The sequence below is a fragment of the Pyxicephalus adspersus genome, chromosome 6 (assembly GCF_032062135.1).
Source record: "Pyxicephalus adspersus chromosome 6, UCB_Pads_2.0, whole genome shotgun sequence".
NCBI lineage: Eukaryota > Metazoa > Chordata > Amphibia > Anura > Pyxicephalidae > Pyxicephalus > Pyxicephalus adspersus.
The window spans coordinates 10,097,745-10,115,545 of record NC_092863.1 but is presented as its reverse complement, the minus strand read 5'-3'; the positions used below and the strand labels follow the sequence as shown (position 1 = coordinate 10,115,545).

At 39.7% G+C, this 17,801-nt stretch overlaps 1 protein-coding gene across 5 annotated transcripts in view; it reads left to right on the top strand.

Moving 5' to 3' along the window:
• Positions 1-17,801, top strand: part of PHACTR3 (phosphatase and actin regulator 3) — a 77,014-nt gene that overhangs the window by 3,361 nt on the left and 55,852 nt on the right. Inside the window, exons 1-3 of one of the 5 annotated variants that reach the window (XM_072414479.1) lie at positions 1,737-2,075; positions 17,382-17,543; positions 17,722-17,799. In XM_072414479.1, the coding sequence (XP_072270580.1) occupies positions 1,958-2,075; positions 17,382-17,543; positions 17,722-17,799 (358 nt within the window). In that variant the 5' untranslated portion in view covers positions 1,737-1,957. Of the gene's footprint in view, positions 1-1,736; positions 2,076-2,567; positions 2,673-3,901; positions 4,111-13,853; positions 14,003-17,381; positions 17,544-17,721; positions 17,800-17,801 lie in introns of those variants that run through there. The other 4 variants (XM_072414481.1, XM_072414480.1, XM_072414482.1 and 1 more) reach the window with 4 other exon arrangements.

Here is a 17,801-nt window from a genome sequence, read left to right as displayed (position 1 = left end):
CTACTATTATGAAAAAACTAAGTATACCCTTACGACTTGCATATGAAAATAAAACGGTAAGTAGCAGACAGGTGCTGCTAAGCAAAATCACTTTTTTTTTTTATTGTTCATCAAAAAGGTTGACCCTCCTCTAGAACAGCAATGTTTTGCAAGTTTCTAGTTTGGAACTTAAACAAGATGCTTTGTTTTTTCATTCTGTTCTTAAATTCTTAAAATTAAAATTGAGGTGTACTTTCTTCCTATGACTGTACAAATAAGGGAAAGCACTTCTAACAACCTTTCTCTATGCTAAAGTCAGTCTTATGGCTTGGGCTACATTAACCATTGAATCAGACAACAAAGTGTCTCTGGGGAAACTTGTATGGTCAGTAGTGTCCTCAGGGTACCTTACACCCTTGTAGTTAGAAATCTGTCTAGTTATAAATTTTGAGATTCGTCAAGAGTTTAGAGCTGGCAGGAGAAATGGCAAGGTGGTAAAAAAGCTAAACATTGGGGACTTTGGAGCATATAACACATGTATTGGTGATACACCATGACAAGATGGTCAGACTCAAGACAAGCAACATCCTGTTCTTGAATGGCACACAGCACATCAAATAGCCAGACAGATTTTGCACGTTTGTACGTAGCCTATCGATGGAAAAAGAACAATTAAGGACCAATCAACGATTATTTTGAGAGATTGCATAGTGCACGATGCTGTACATGCTGGAACGATTCAATCGTTCAAATATAATCCACCAATAATGTACACACACTAGATACGATCGTTTGAACGATGCAGGAAGTGACGTGTACAGGAGAAAGTGTATCACAGAAAAATCCACAATCACTGAGCGACCGTACACACAATAGATAGCGAATGATCGTCGCCCTATCAGATCCGTCAGGACAGTTGTTTGTTTCCAGAGTCATTCCTCGTTCATCGGTGTTGTTGTTCACTTCTTTTGTTAATGATTATCGGGCGATCGGTCGTTAATCTTTTGTTTCCAATGATAAATATTGAATGTGTGTACGTAGCAATAGTCCCACTTCACGAGGGCCCCAGACACATCTCAGCCTACAGGAGCCTCTGTAGGGCCCAATGTCATTTTGGCAAGCTATGTCTGCCACTGTTCCCTATCAATATTTACTTGGAAATGTCAGCAAGAGGAAGTGGGGTTGTTTCCCTGGAGCAGGTAGGTCGGATAAGCTGCAGAGGAGGGCTTATAGGAACTCTAGATACATATAGGTCACTGCATGAGCATATTACCTGCAGGGAGGGCTAAGGGCACCAACCTTTCTGAACAGGACACTTCTGAGGGAAAGAATTGTGTAAAAGCAGAATTCTCCTCTTTATTTATCATACATCATTATTTAATCATAATTTAAGGGGACAGGGATTTTTACACTGTACCAATGGAAAAATCAATGCACACCTAGATGTCTTCTCTTAACCAAAGCTTAGTTTTGATGAAGATAATAATAAATGAGTGCAGAATGTACATACCCCCATTCATTAATGTATCTGCAATGAGATGTATATGTGTTTTTCGCTGTGCATTCTCATGCTCCCTCTAGCGGCTGCTTCTGAAATCGCACTGGTACCCAGTCTTCCCTCTGTTGCAGTGCAGGTATTTCTTCTGGCAAGCACCGCTGACGTCAGCATGGTGCATCCCTCTCGCAAGGGATGCTGGTAAAATCCCAATGTTTTCTGCTGCTGCTTTAGGAAAAGCATTGAAAGAGGGAGGATTTGGGGAGGGGGGAATCTGATGTCTCCCTGGCTTCAGTGGATTATGCACAGAGGGTTGTGGAGGTCCAGATGATGCAGGCATCCTGGTTCGCAGCCTGGGGGGGATAGCTTCCAGGTGATCCCCATCCTCCGCTGAAGTGAGCTCTGCCCCCCTTCTATTGCTCAGCAGGCTCACACAAGCTTCTTTAATGCAACCTTCTCAAGCAACATTGCAACTGACAGCTCATGGCAACATCACAGGAGCTCCCAGGGACATATCTGCACAGAGGGAGATCCCACAGTGACCCCAACATCATCCACGGTGACCCCACAGAGCTTGGCTCAGAGTCAGACGATTGCACAGGTAAGGAAGGGGGTGTGTGTGTATGTATGAGAGGGGGAGGGGAGGCTGGAGAGATAGACCCCACAGCTCTAAAGGGGTTAAAAGGAGCAAAGACATCACACCCTTTGCTTGGGTCTAATGATTGTACCTAAGGCCAAGATTACTGAGGTTTCATTTATTCTCTCTTGCACCATTGATGTGCAATTACAGGATACAGATGCTGCCATTCCTAATGCTTTATATGTGGCAATGGCTGCTAATGAGCACCTAATTAATGTGCAAAACTAATGCATGGTGTTTACACTTTTTACTATCAAAGAAGGTAGGAGAGGATATATATATATATATACACACACACATATACACACACACACACACATATTTATTATACCCTGAATTGTGCCTCAGTGTTTCCAGTTTGTCCATATTTTTAGTCCTCTGTTCCAAATTGATGAGATCTGATTGGTTGCCCTGGGATATTGCACTTTGGGCATGCTGTGTGCACACTTGTGCTGTGTCATAAGTTACAACACAGCTTTGCTAAACAGGATATTGCGACAAGACTACCAGGGCAGGGCGTTGAGGTCATTTCAGGAACCGTCCCAAATGCGTTTTAAGGTAGGAAATATACTTTTTCCCCCCCAAAACATTTATCTGGGTGCATTTAGAAAAAGGGGGGAAAGGGACAAGAGTTGTGCAATCTGTAGTGATCTTCCAGATGTTGAAGTTCGTTGTCAGGTCAACACCTTGTGCTTCATGTCCTTAGTTCTGCAACTGCACTATAGCTGGCAAGCAATTTCCAGGGACTTTCCTGCTGACCTGGGTTTCCATTCTTTTAAATACTGACCTGCTATATCATTCGAATATTTTGTTTCATTTTCTAAAATAATATAATTAGAATATTTTGTTTTATTTTCTAAATTAATATCATTCAAATATATTGTTTCATTTTCTAAATAATTAGAATGACATCCTGCTTTAAGATTTGGAGAAAAGCATTCTTCATATTACAAAAGGATCGACCTTCCCTGGTACATTCGGGGAGCATTGCAATTATGTTGGTCACTCAGTTCCCTCCTGTGCCGGTAGATTATAGTTTGCAGGTACTGAGCTGTAATTTGACTGTAATAAAATAGGACCCGAGAGGGAATTTTTTTTTTGTCATCTCCATGGCAATGGGCACAAGCAGAGCCATAATTGTACCCATTGAAATGTTTCATAGCAGGGCAGCAATTAGCAAGTAATAAAAAAGGGGGCTTTGTATTTTTCCGTTACTGAGCAGTGCAAAATGCCAGATGTGTCCATCTGTATTTATAGAGAAGTGTACCCTGAAATGGATGGATTCTGCCATTGTACACAGGGCTCTCTGGGCAGGGAGGAGGGGGTTAAATCAATGCCATGAAGGAGTGACAGCTGAGGCCTGTGGCTTTGCATGGTGCTCCATGTTTCAGGCCAGTCTGATGAGCCTCAGGGCCCTGTAGCCACTACTCCCTGCAGCTCCATAATTGGCACTTCCTAGCAAGCATGGAGGTGTTTAGTATATGAATCAGACACAAAGAGGGGGGAGAAGGAGAAGAAGGAGGAGGAAAGGGGGGAAGGAAATAGGCAGGAATAAAGTCTTTGTTCATACAAAATAATCACTACTCCCCTCCCACAGAAAGCAAATCTATTAAAACGTTTTCTGTCACGTGCCTATTGTGACATTGTCAAATGACCACACAGCCATTATTAACTCACTAGGCATTGAGGTATAAAGCATAATGCAAGCAATGCAATGATGGAATGCAAGCTCATTAATTTTACCATCTGAGGCCCCCTTTTTTTTTTTAATGAAATGAATGCCATATGATTTGTAATGCGAGGCTGTGTGTGTGCATGTGTCAGAATGTGCCCACTCAGCGAATTTGGTTGTCATTGGTGGGGGATGGGACCTCCCCTGAGATCACCTGATCATGTCACACTGCTCCCCTAAGGCTCTTTGTCAGGAGTCATTTCAGAACCTGGGACCCCCGAACAAAGAACAAAGACTACTCAGAGCCAACGGCAATCATGCCAGGTGACTATTTGGGGTTATTATGTGCTAGACGCTGTTGCTGCTATTATTAGGAACAATTATATTATTATTATACCATATAGTATGATATTAGAATATTTTATTAGTAGATTATACAACCAAGCAAAGACAGGTAACATGAGCACATACCATCTTAATATTCATAATGACCATACCTAAGACTATATCTTTCTTATATACAGAACAATATCGTGCAGGTGTACATTTAGAACAATATTTTGTGTCTTTTTCTTATTGCCACAATATACATTCCAGACACTGGCAGGTGACTTTATATAAATGCTACACACACTGCATGCCTTAGGACAATTTAACTATTCTTTGTTAAATATGTAACTTTGTATTGTTGTATGAGGACAGGGGACTTTGTATTACTGCAGTTCTAAGTAAAAGGGGTAATGCCATTATTTGGCTGTAATATTAGTAATAGAAGCGGTTGTAGCAGTAGGAGAAGGCCATTTGATTCATATATATATATATATTTTAAAAACCTATGAAGTGCAATATAGGATAAGGAGGGGCAGTGATCCATTTAATTTGATGATGTATTAGAGTTTTGTATCCATAACTATCTATAGCTCAGTAAAAAATGGCATTGGGGCTTTTCTTTAGGAACTGAAACAATGAAAAAAAAAAAAAAAAGATTTCAGGTTTTATATAAAGCTATTTGCCTTATATGAGAGTTACATTTTGTAAATGTGTGCAGGTATCCCGTTAAAGAGTTTTTATGATGAGCTTTAGGTGAACACTCGCCTTCCTAAAGCCAATCATATAATTTCCACTCCTAGATTTAAAAATCAGATTGAGTAGCACACTAGAGAAATGGCGCCTGCAGCGTTTAGTAGATGTGATTGAGCGGGATCCATACTTGTCTATAACATTCCTGCTCAGGTGACAGCCAGGCACACAGTATTTTCAGAAAGAAGTTAGCAATGGTAATCGTCACATTCTCTAAAAAAGATTAAGGCCCTGATCACACTTTTTTTGCAGTAATATATATAGTGTAACTGCAGTGTATTTATTTTGAGTAGCCCCAATGCAATATGAGTTTAAGGAACAGTGAAGGTTTAAGTTTTTACCGTGTTGGTGTGTTTTGCATATACAAGCCAAGATAAAGTAATACCCTAATACATCAGCCTGAAATACATAGCCATGCATGTGTTCTGCAGCAATGCATCCATAAACTATAGAGTTAAGGCCGCTCATTTATTTTGAATGCACCTCAATACACTAAAATAAAACAAACATGAACTACAGTGCTGCAATGTTACAGCCCACTGCTGTAGTATTGTATTACAGAGCAATTCATAATAAACAGCACTACAAAACAATCCACCAATGCTAAAGAAATAAACAGTTACCACATTTTTCACACATTATTGCTATATTAGGCCTGTATAATAAACTGCCTAAAATTAAGGTGTATATAAAAATCTGCCTAGAAGTTCCTTTAACAATAAACTTTTATAACTTCTAGCTCAACATAGGGCCATATTAAAATACTATTACATTCCAGCAGTCCAGCAACAATACCTATTTTACTATGCAAAGTGCTGGGTTTTCATGTACAAAACAAAATTACACATTTTATATAAAGTATATATTTATACACGTGATGTTACTCCTCCAATATGAGAACATTGGTTTAAACCACATACCTGATTGTAGGGACCTTGCAATGATCAGATTGTCAGCTGCAGTGCTCACACAACATGTGAAGTAACTAGGACTTGTGATACTAATGAACACACCTGTATACACACCTGGAGGTATGCAAAGCATGGTATCTATGTGAACCTTATTAATCAGAGCTTTGTTGTCTCAGGCAAGAACTATACAATGATGTGTGATTGTGAACTAAATGCTATTTAATGGCTATGCATGCAGAAAGAAGGGAAGCATTCACAACATCATTTTTTGTACAAAATCATACACAGCTAAGGGAAAAAAATGATCATGATTAAAAGACAAGAAAACAATATATGATGCAGATTTTTTAAATCAATGTGGTGCCGTGATTCTTTACCTAGTCAACAGTTTAACATTTCACTAAATAAAAGTCATACTGCCCATTGCATTCAAACCTGTGCTATAAAGTTGGATGAAAAGTTTGACTTTGGCTGGTTGATATATCGGGCTAGAGGTAACAAAAGAATATCTACAAAGCAGTGAATGATTCAGGTTTATGTTTTTTAATAGCAGTAATTGTTTCACCACTAGTGAAAGTCACATGTACTGTTTTATAACCATGCCCCTAGGAGATAAATAAAGCTTACACTGTGAATATTTGGCCCAGAATGAAAGCCAAGCAAGCAAAACTAAAGCAGTCTGACTGGAACATAGAGATTTCACAAACCTTTATATATCCCTTAATGATTTTGAACAGGCGCCATGACTCATTCCCTGGTGATTGGTTTAAGGTGAAAGTTAGCTGTGTGGCTAGTAATAGAGGTGCTTGTTCCTGATACTCCTCAGAAATGAGAAACCGTGAAACGCAGCAAAATGTCATCAGCATTACAGAACAAGTCCATTTGCATGAGACTGAGCACAACTACACTATGCAATATATCCATGGTTAATGAGAGCCTGCTTAGATATATTGCCCAAAGGAAGCATTCAGGTTACATGTCTGAAAGTACCAGAGCAATCTGATTGGTTGTACTTTGGATCATGCATGCTTTGTTTCAGTGTTTACCAACCAACCAAATGAAGGATTTGCTTTTTTTGCTTGTTTGTATAATATGCTAGTGTGACGATGATAGGAAGGCTACTGGTATGCAATATACAGCCAAAGTATTATGTTGTTTGTTACCATCCTGCCTTGAACTACAGTCACATATCTGCAGTGTGGCATTCATGAGTTCCTACGTGTTGTACCACATTACTGCTGCAAGTTTTGGTGTGATACAGTGCCATTCCTTCCTAATTGCACCTTGCCAGCTGACCTGTAGTGCAATGCAACATATGGCCCTTGATGTGTTAACAAAAAATGCGCCTGCACTTCTTTCGTGAAGTGCAATGCATTCAAATAAATATGTGCATTATAAATTAAATACCTTGTACGGAGATTGCTCAGAATCAGATTTTGAGCCTTTTCTTCAGTCTTGTACAGTTGTACGCACTCTTAATTACTGCTAGAACATCTTACTTTGATTTACTGCACGCTGTGAGCTTCTCACATTGTGCATTAGAAGCTGCAACAAGTCATGTATCGACCCCCCCCCCATTTACTGGCTGGTCGACATCTAGCAGCACATTCGGGTGAGAGCTTAAAGGTAACAGAGCATGCCAATGATCAGTCCAGCTTGAAGACCCAGTACAAATGGCAGTACTAATGAAGTCCATAGGCAGTATGACACATCCAACACAGAGTGAGAAATTACTCTAAGATACTTTTCCTGAAAGGAGAAGCTCCTGTGTCTACTCTCCTCAGGTCACTGAGGCCTTCAGGTTCTCACTGCCCTGATCTCTCACTCTGTCAGCATGCCATGGCTCCAGGGGGACCCCTCTTAGGACTAAAATGCTGCCTGCCCCAAAAAGGTGGCAAAAAAGCCCATAGCCAAAAAAAAAGTACAGCAAAGTAGTGATTGGTTGTTATCTATACCACCTATGCAGCAACAGGTATCTAATTATTACCCCAGGGAAAATGAGTTGAGGAATTTTAAACATAACCGTAATTATTTCCTTAACCTTCAGTATTTATCAATTCCTTGTCAGTTTAATAATCTTTTTATTAGAATCGAGTTCTAAAGGTCTTTACCAGCCAATGGGAAATCCATAATATCACAGAAGTTATGTTATATTTTTCAAGACGTTCAGTAGAGAAAGACAAGGAGAGATTCCTGTGGATAATTTAAATGCTCTTGTCATTGATCTTTCATTACACTGCGCAGTCCTCATGTGATTTATTACCGGTTCTGTTACATCCTGTCCTCCAGGGAGCTCTGTACAGTAAGTGCTTTCTGTACACTGTAAATACAGCTGGCCAGTCAGGTACTAAACTGCTGCAAGATGGATACGATACATGCTCTGTGCGGCGTCTTATATCTCACCGCTGCCGAGAGGGAACAATTGTCGATTGGTTTCTTACAGAACTTGAAAAGTCAGGCTTGGATGTGGCTTTGATGTCACGTTATAAAAATTATACGGTAGGTGGCATTATCATTATCCAAGAATAAGGCAAGGGGGTAGGTGGAGGTGGGGGGCTGCTAGACCTTTATTGCAATTTGATAATTATTAGCGCTAGGTTTCAGGGAGCTCCAGAGAAAAATTGATCTCATATGCAAACATTCCTACATACCTAATGGATAATCCAAGTGTCAAGTTTTTTACTTGATAAAGTGTTGGATCAAAGCATACCTGTATTTGTTCATAAAATACAGATTCTAAGTTTGCCTTCCAATGTTTATTAGAAAACTAATTCTAAATTTATTAGAACTCCCATGTAGGGTGTCTGTATATAGAGTTATGGTGACAGTGGCCCAGTGCCCCTCCGCACCTTATTGCTAATTGTAAACAATAGTGATATCACCTCCTGTCTACCCAAAAAAGTTAGGAGGATAAGGTGAAGCTTCTGGTGACAGGATGAGTGGAACTCTTTGGCTGTGAATTGTAAACCTTCTCAACTAGTAAAACCCCAACCACTGATACCAGAAGCTTCATCTTCTATTTACCTGCTCCCCTCTATGGGAAGCCAAGTGGATTAAAAGAGCACTAGGCTGGGATGGCCAGATCTCAGTATCCATAAAGTGGCACTCAAATCAGGTCCATCAACAGATTATTACATTAATTTCAAATGTCCAAAATTGTGCAGTGACTGGTACATTGGCCTCTAAATATTAGCGCAATAATCCTTTGATGGCCCTGATTTGAGCGCCAATTTTTAGAGGTACTGGAGATCATTGGACTCTGGACTTGGCTAATATATGTATAATATAATATATAATTATAAAATATAATATAAAATGTAATATAATATATATGTTTTAGCGCAAGTATACTTTGTATCTGGACATGCTAGCTGGGGGTTTTAGTTTTGTATTTTGATGCACTTTGGGGGGTAAACAGAGAACTGTCAATTTGTGCGTAAGTTTGGTTATCCTTTAAGGCTTTCATCATAATGAGATTGGCATGTGCACAATTTTCCTGTAAATGTTACTGAACAAAGCCTAAGCTTTTCTGATATAATGATACCAGACATTGCTTAGTCAGTAGTACTGTGATTGGAAAGAAGTAATACATGGAATGGAGCTAGCCAAGGTGCTGAAATGATAACTGCTTGCCTTTGCAGTGGTTGAAGTATGAACTTGTGAGCATAACAATTAGGCATTCACCATTTTCAGCATGCTGTTTGCAAGGCAGTAACTCACTGCCCAGAGGATGGATCATGAAAAACAAGTCAGCTATGGTATCTCTGTCCTTTACGTAGAACATTATGGTGTGTTGTACACTTTGGTCTTTACCATGCAGTGTGTTGCTTCCTTGCTTTTATCCATACAAGTGTGAATGCATCTCAGACATGTCTTAATCGGATTTTGGATTGATCTCAAATACAATTTATTTAAGACTTGCTTCTAAGTCTGAACATTGCACACTAGGTATAAAAGCAAACTGTTCTTTGCTTCAATATTTTTATTAGGTTTTACAAGGGAGATTAAACAATTCAATGAAAAAAGGTAACATCCAAAAAGAGAGACACACAAGGAAAAGAAAAAGTTTAACCTAACAATATACATGGCAACTTATTTATAACAGAAACAGCAACTATGTATTCCACCTTGATCTGAAAACAAACATGATGCGTCATGTTGTCTATGGGAAAACAAAATCCTGATTGTCTCTAATTTCTTTGGACAACAAGATTTGGCTTTTAATAAAACATTATTATAAACCTGTACTTTGTTCATACTGGGCATGGGCAAAGTTAGAGGTTTACTTTACCTAAAAAAACTTTTTCTAACCTTCCCTGCACCTTCAGGTTCTGCTGTAACAGGAGACTTTCACTCCCGCATCTCCACTAAGACTCTCTCCATCTTTTTATTTATTTATTTTATCTATTCTACGAGGGGGTGCTGAGAAGTTCTTGGCTTTGTCCAGAAAGAAGAGAGCCAGAGTTATGAAAAAACACATTTTTTCAACATATTCCCCCCTGAGACTGATGCACTTGGTACAGCGTAGTTGCAGCTTTTCTAGACCATTCAAATAAAGATCCTTTGGGCCGCAAACCAGCTCTCAGCAGTATCTTTGACGTCAGAAATGTCCTCAAAACGTTGCCCCTTCAGGTGTTTATTCAAATTGGGTAACAGATAATAGTCCGAAGGGCCAGGTCAGGTGAATGGGGGGGATGGTGGACCAATTGGAAATCCAGGGTGTTCAATTTTGCAGCCACAATGTTGGACGTGTGGGCAGGTGCATTGTCCTGCAAAAAACGGATCCCTTTGGTCAACTTTCAACTGCGTTTCATCTTAATTGCCTCTTTCAGCTGGTCCAGGAGGTTAGCATAATACTGTCCGGTGAAACTAGGGCCCTGAGGTAGGTAGTCCACCAACAGAATGACTTTTTTCCCAGGACGATTTCTGGGTTCAGAACTTCTTCGGCCGCGGGGCTTTGCTGACTTTCCCTGGAGAAACGAAAATATTCTGAGGGCCCGTAACTCCAACAATGTGAAACTCGCTTGTGCCTCTGCCATCACAGCTTCTCACTAAAAGAAAAAAAAACAGTTTTAGGAATCGCACAGACCTGATATTTGCACAGTTACATACTAACATATTAGGCTGTCATATGCCCTCACACTCATTTTTCTATTTCATCTGGAAGGGGGCAAAGCCAGGAACTTCTCAGCACCCCCTCGTACATATCTATCAGCCTGTTGGGGAACCAGCCCAACCAAAGGTATGTACTTAATGATAAATGAAGCCTGTTGGGTGCACCTAGCACCTTGTTTTCCATATATATTGTCTGTATGACTTTGTTCTTGGCTTCCTGACAATTTCAGGTCACCTTTGTCCAATTCAAAATATAAAATAAATGTTAAAAAACTGTCAGAAATACTGGAAGCTAATCATGTAAAAAAGGACACATTCTCTGATGGTCCCTTTCTTGAGTCTCCCAGAGATAGAAGGAAATGCCTGGTGGTTTACATCTACAGACTTTAACAAAAATAAATGATATGTTTTCTGTAGACTGAGCCCTTCACAATCACTGTCATCTCCTAAAAGGTAAAGTGACGATGACAGGCTGCGTCCAGATTGATGTAGTGATAAAAAAGGATCAGGACCTTTATGTCAAGCATTACTCCGGAGATACCTGTCCTCCAGGCTGCACTGTAATTTTTACCCAGTTACTGGTATCATCCTCTGGTGTCAGTTCTTGGCCCACGCTGAGGATAGAATGCTCCATCTCTCTTACACGCTGCTCTACATTACAATTTACATGAAAATGACTGAGCGGTCGCAAGGTGACAAGAAAGCTCTCGAACAAGGCACAATGATATAATCGCTCCACCGGCAGTCACTCTCACTCCGGTCACAACAGGGAACTTGTATTATTAATGTTCTCCCTATGATTTGAAAGAGCTGCAGCTGAATTTTAAACTGTGTTGTTGTGACACAAATACGCCAATCAATATGCAAATCTATGGAAAGCACATATGGAGCAGAAGCACGATTTAGACTTATTCAGACGGAGGTAAGGATTGCAGCTATTTATAATTTGAAAGAACAGGTTTGGATCTCCTAAATGGGGCGTGTAGAATGGATGATGCGTAAGGTTAGACTGAAACATAGATAAGACCATTTATGCATTAAAAATTCCCATGGTCCCTACGATATCAAGACCACCCTGGATGTGTAATAAACGTACCCTTTGGCTTCCAACTGCAACAGCAGACTGGTTTACAATTTAGGTATAGGGATAACCATGGCACTACCTCTGCCTTCCCATAATGCAGTACCCAGTTCTCTAGTAGCCAATGGCTGGACTGCAGCTATACAACATTGGGCAGTGGTAGTTGTGGGTTTGATTAACTGATGCAAGTACCACCTATATTATTTGCAGGTAAGTAACAGGGTTGATCAGATTTAGTAATAATATTAATAATTAATAATAATAATTATTAATTAATTAATAATAATTAATAATATTACACAGTATTTATATAGCGCTATCATATTACACACCGCTGTACAAAGTCTATAGTCATGTCACTAGCTGTCCCTCAGAAGGGCTCACAATCTAATGTCCCTACCATAGTCATATATCTTTAATACAGTATAAGGTCAATTTTGGGGGAAGCCAATTAACCTAACTGCATGTTTTTGGAATGTGGGACTAAACCAAAGTACCCGGGGGAAACTCACACAAACATAAGGAGAACCTGCAAACTCCATGCAGATAGTGTCCTGGCCAAGATTCAAACCTGTACCTTAGCGCTGCAAAGGCCAGACTGCTAACCACTGAGCCACCGTGCTGCCCTGATTGCATCTCTAATCCATCTTCTGAAGTGCCAATGCTAGTCAGTCCAACAATTTGCTTGTGTTGACGTCGCCTGCAGATTTTCTTCTGAATCCCAAGAGGACCCCACCACTGGACAGCCAATAGAATATTCAATCATACAGGAAGTGATGTGAACTCCTAAAGAAGTAACATGCATCCAAGGCTCCATGGGAAATATATATTTACATCTATACCTATCTTTATTGTATTGATTTCCGTAAGGTTTGTGATTTTTGCAGAATTGCTAACAGTCGTTGCCAGAACATGTGTTTCCTGTATGGTATTTTCTTACTGTGTTTCCATTTTGGGCTATAATAGGTTCATTCTGAATGACACCCTAGCACACTTCCCCCGCTTCCCTGTGAGCTGCTGAAAATGCTGAATGCGTGATTTTTGGTGCATTCGGCGGCATGCGTTTAAAATACCAGCCTGGTGTGAATGGATCCCTAAGACTATTAAAGACAAGGTCAAGGGCAAAGCTAGCACAGACTGCCGAAAAAACTTACAGAGGTTCTGACCCTTACCTACAGAAAACTTTAAAAAGTATTGGCTAGGGTTGTGCTATATTAATGCCGCTGAAATAATATTAATAAAAAGAAGGGACAGGCTACAAAAATAATTGCAGTTTAAGAAAAAAGGTGAATGATATAAAGTGAAGGATCTGTGATCACTTGATCTGAGGTCTGTTAATTTTGTGTTTATCTTCTATGTACAGCATGCAGTGTAAAAATGCAAAAGAATTTCTGTTTCAGCCAGAACTTCCTATAATAACACAAGGCAATATTTTGACATTCACAAAACTTATTGCCCTTAATTGTAATGTAAATTTAGGTATGGTAGGCTAGTTTTAGATTTTATGACAAAGGTGCCCTGTGTTTTTGCAGATGTTCAGATCACGAGAAAGGTTTTGTCCAAGAGGTTTTAGGCCAGGGTAGGGGGTGTATGCAGGGGATGCAGGCCGGGGTAGGGGTGTATGCAGGGGATGCAGGGCAGGAGTTCCTCCTGATCGCAGTGTCCTGATCATTGTGGAGAGGGGAATGAATCATCTCAGGAGACACATCCTCAGAGCAGCCATCCGGAGGCGTTATTTCGGCTGCAGTCTCCTCCATATGGGATTCTGCAGCACCGAGCTGACAGCTCCATGAAATAAATTATCCTGCAAGATGGGACGAGCGCTGCAACCGGCTGAACATCATCAGCAAGAGGCTGAATGCTGCTGGAGGGTGTAGCGGGGAGCCTGCCCTCCCCTCCTCCTTCCTAGGGATGCCCCCGGATTACTGACTGAGCTGATTGCTTGGCAGCTGTCACAAAGACGACACAGGGCTTTCCTGATCATTCCTCTGGGCATGCTTGGCTTGTGTCATTCTGGAGAGCTGTGAAGGTTAGTCCTGGTAATGCAGTACACATGCTGTGTGTGTGCAGGCTGTCACATCACATACACTCAGGCCAGATGATGCTTTCCACAACTGGAGCTGGCTGCACAAATATTGGGACCTGCCCAAGGTCAGAGGAGCAGAGATAGCACTTCTGTAATTTACTGTACATATGAGTTGTGCTTGCTTACTTAATCTTATGGTAAATGGTTTTACTCTCCCTTTCATTTGCTTTCTTTCACATACCGTCCTTCCCTTTTTTCCTTGCTTTCACTCCCTTGCTCTTTGTTTTGCTCACTCTTTTTTCTCTCTGCGGTTGTTTCTCTATCGTGCACCTCCTCTTCTTATTATTTCTCTTTCATACTTGCTCTCTCTTTTACTTCATCTTTTCACTCTCCCGCTCTTGCTCTTTCAGTTACCATAACTCTCCATCCACTCTTGCTCTTCCTCTCTCACACCTTCTTCCCCCCTCTCTCTTCTCTCTTATCTTTCTTCCCCTCTCTCTCCTCTTTCTCTCTCACTCTCCTCCGCTTTCCTTTTCACTTCATCTTTCACCCTAACTTTTTGTTTCTTTTCTCTTTGTCTTCCTCTTGTTTTTCTCTCTGTCTATATATCTTTCTCATCTTCTCCAACTTGCTCTGAATCACTTTTCATTTTGCTTTTTCTTGCACCTTTAGTGCTTCCCTCTCTATCACAGCAATCGTTCATTTATTTTCTCTGTTTCTTGCAGTCTTGTATGTGCTCTCTTTCTCTTTTGATCACTGTCTTTCTTTTCTTTTCATCAGATCTCTTTAATTCTCTCTTTTTGTATCAGTTTTTGTCTGCTTGCTCACTTCATTTTTTGTCTGTCTCTCTCGCTTACTCTCTATTTTGGTTGTTCTCTTTCTCTCTAACTTTCTCTTTTGCTCAATCTCTTTCACTTTCTATTATGCTTATGTATAAGTATAATATTATTCTATTATGTTATCTTCATGCATGGAAAAAACAAAATATTTAATTTATCTTCTCTAGCTCCATTTTAATGTATCTAATGGTATGCAGATCAGAGCCATGTTACCTTTTCTATATGTATAGTATTATTTGGGGATGAGAGCTGTGCTTCCTGTTCTCTATCTATTCTGCAATATAAGAATTAGAGCTGTGCTTCCATTCCATTTCTATCATATATTAAGGAGATCAGAGCAGCACCTTTCCCTAAAAATGTATCTTTTATTGGGAAGATCAAAAATGTGCTTCCTGTTCACTGTATGTACCATGAAGGTCATAGCTGTGCTTCTGATTATTGTAATGCGTTACCTATGCAATGAATACAGTGTCTTTGGTTGAGGTGTTACAGCTAGCTATGCAAGATAATCTGTAGATGTTCCTTCATAAACTGCTTCTTTTCTGCTATGAATTGCACTGAGGAGTCCTATATGCTTTCTGCATCCATTCCTGAATACATTGCTGGCCAATCACATAGACGGTTTTCTCAATAATAGTATGTAGGACCCAGAAAGTAAAATAGTTTGTTAGGTGCACATGCCTCTTTTCACGTTATGCAAATCTTTTTTTAAAAAATGGGCTTCTGCTCAGCCACTTTTACACAGGAAGTTATAACAGATCTCATCTGAACCAGGAATGAAAACTCCATTCCCATGTGCCAAGATGGCTTTCATTTTTCCAATAAGTGCCGATTATGCTTTTATATGGAAATATCAGCACATCTGATATTTCCATATAAAATATCAGACTGTAAGACAAATAGGTAATGTTTGTACTTGGTTCCATTATTTAAAATCATTTGAATTTATGAACATAGTTTATTTTGATTTCTGCTGCATCTTCTTTTGCAAAATTCTCTATTTTAAAGCAAATTGTGCTTTGCCTATTACCCATTATTTCCTAATAATAACATAGCCAACTATATCGTCTATCTTGGCAATATGGTTACTGAGCAAGGATATGTGAATGGAAAAGGAGGTGCAAGTCACATGACCCCCCAATTGTTGCATTTAGGCTGCACAATCTATGGCAGACACTACAGCCCTGGAGATTGACCGTCCACATACATAATAGATAACTGTGTTACTTGCGTTCAGGCCTGATTTATTATTAATGCGACGGCCGTGCCTTGTTAAAAATTTGCTGATTTTTATTTCCAACCTCAGTTTATGACAAATGATCATGTTATTATGTAGAAACGATCTGGCCTTTTACCAGCGGCTGGTGGTTTTCTGAATTCGATGACCGATTCTGACACATAAAATACGGGAAGGTGTTGAGCCGCTAGCTTGTTAACCCTTGGGATGGCCACAAAGGGCTCAGTAGGGCTGTAGCTTTGAACGGTTTCATTGATTGAAAATATTGCTAGCTTGGGCTATAGTGTTCATTTATGTAGACTTTGCAGAAAAAGATAGAGATAGTTTTATGTGAACTGCACAACAGAAGTTTTCAGAGGCTCCTTATTAAACCTCTGTTTTAATGTAACAAACAATAAAAAAAAATAAATAAAAAATGTTACAAGCAGTTCTATAGTGGCATTACTAAATATATCTATTATCTTATGATAAAAACTGCCCTGGTTGGGTTTGACCTAACAGATCTAAAGATCTGATGTTATGATTGTATCGAACATTTATATAACTTTGCTGCGTAGCTACTTTTGTGTTAAGGCCTTGTCACACCTGACAGTTTTTCTACTGTAAATTAAACTTTAGGAGCCCATTTACACCTACACATGTGCATTACCAGACAGGCAAGTTTTATTCCATCCAACTTTAATGTTAATGTTAATGTGCAAGTGTGCTTTTCTCCCTTTTAAACTATCTCTATGTAGTTTTATGTGCAGCAGGTTTTGTGATTGAGCATTAGGCACCAGTATGTTAACTGCACATAGCATGATGGTGTGATTATCATCGGACATAAGGCATATTGCCTTGTTGTTGCTTTGGGACTGCACACTTTGATATTGAATTTTATGTTAACAATTGCAATGTATGATGGTTTACTCCAGAGGCAAAATTAAAGACGGCATATAAAATACAGTCTGATAATAGCATTAACACAGCAGTCACTTAATCACTTTTCTTCCTCCTTTTTATGACAAATTTTGGTGTGATCTGGTGGTTTTGCTTTCTTTTTTTTATTCTACTGTTAGCCCTGGGTGTCACAAAGTTATCCCCTATGTGTACACAGATATGGCTCCTGCAGGTGCTGTGCCCAAGGCATGTCTATTTTGTTTTTTTACAGTCTTTGTGGCTCTAAGGGGTTTGGGAATGTTAATGAATAATGTTAATACATAAGCTACAAGACTCATCAGTATAATTTTTACAGAGCTTCTCTGTCTCTTATTTCAACCAGTTAGGTAAACAAATTCATTATAAATATTTTCCTATTGTCACACAGAGGAAATGGCTCAGTCCCCGGCACTACGGACAGAGTATCTGGTATCAGGTATGCGGACGCCCCCTGCCAGGAGGAACAGCAAGCTAGCCACGCTGGGACGGATCTTTAAACCATGGAAATGGAGGAAAAAGAAAAGTGACAAACTTAAACATTCACCTGCAGGTGAGAGAAAATCTATTTAGTAATCTATCTTTCTGTCAAACATGTCCCATTTTTAATCTCATGATTTTGATTTAGGGAATGTATTTGAAGTGATGGTTCGGCAGATACCATAGTGTTCTAAATGTGATCTTTGGAAATGCTGACATATCTTTTATTAATGTATTGTTTCTATTCTCAGGTCTGGACAAGAAGAGCAGCGCTAAGCAGAACCGTGATGAGATCATCAGGAAGGGACTGATAGAAATTGTAGATAAAGGT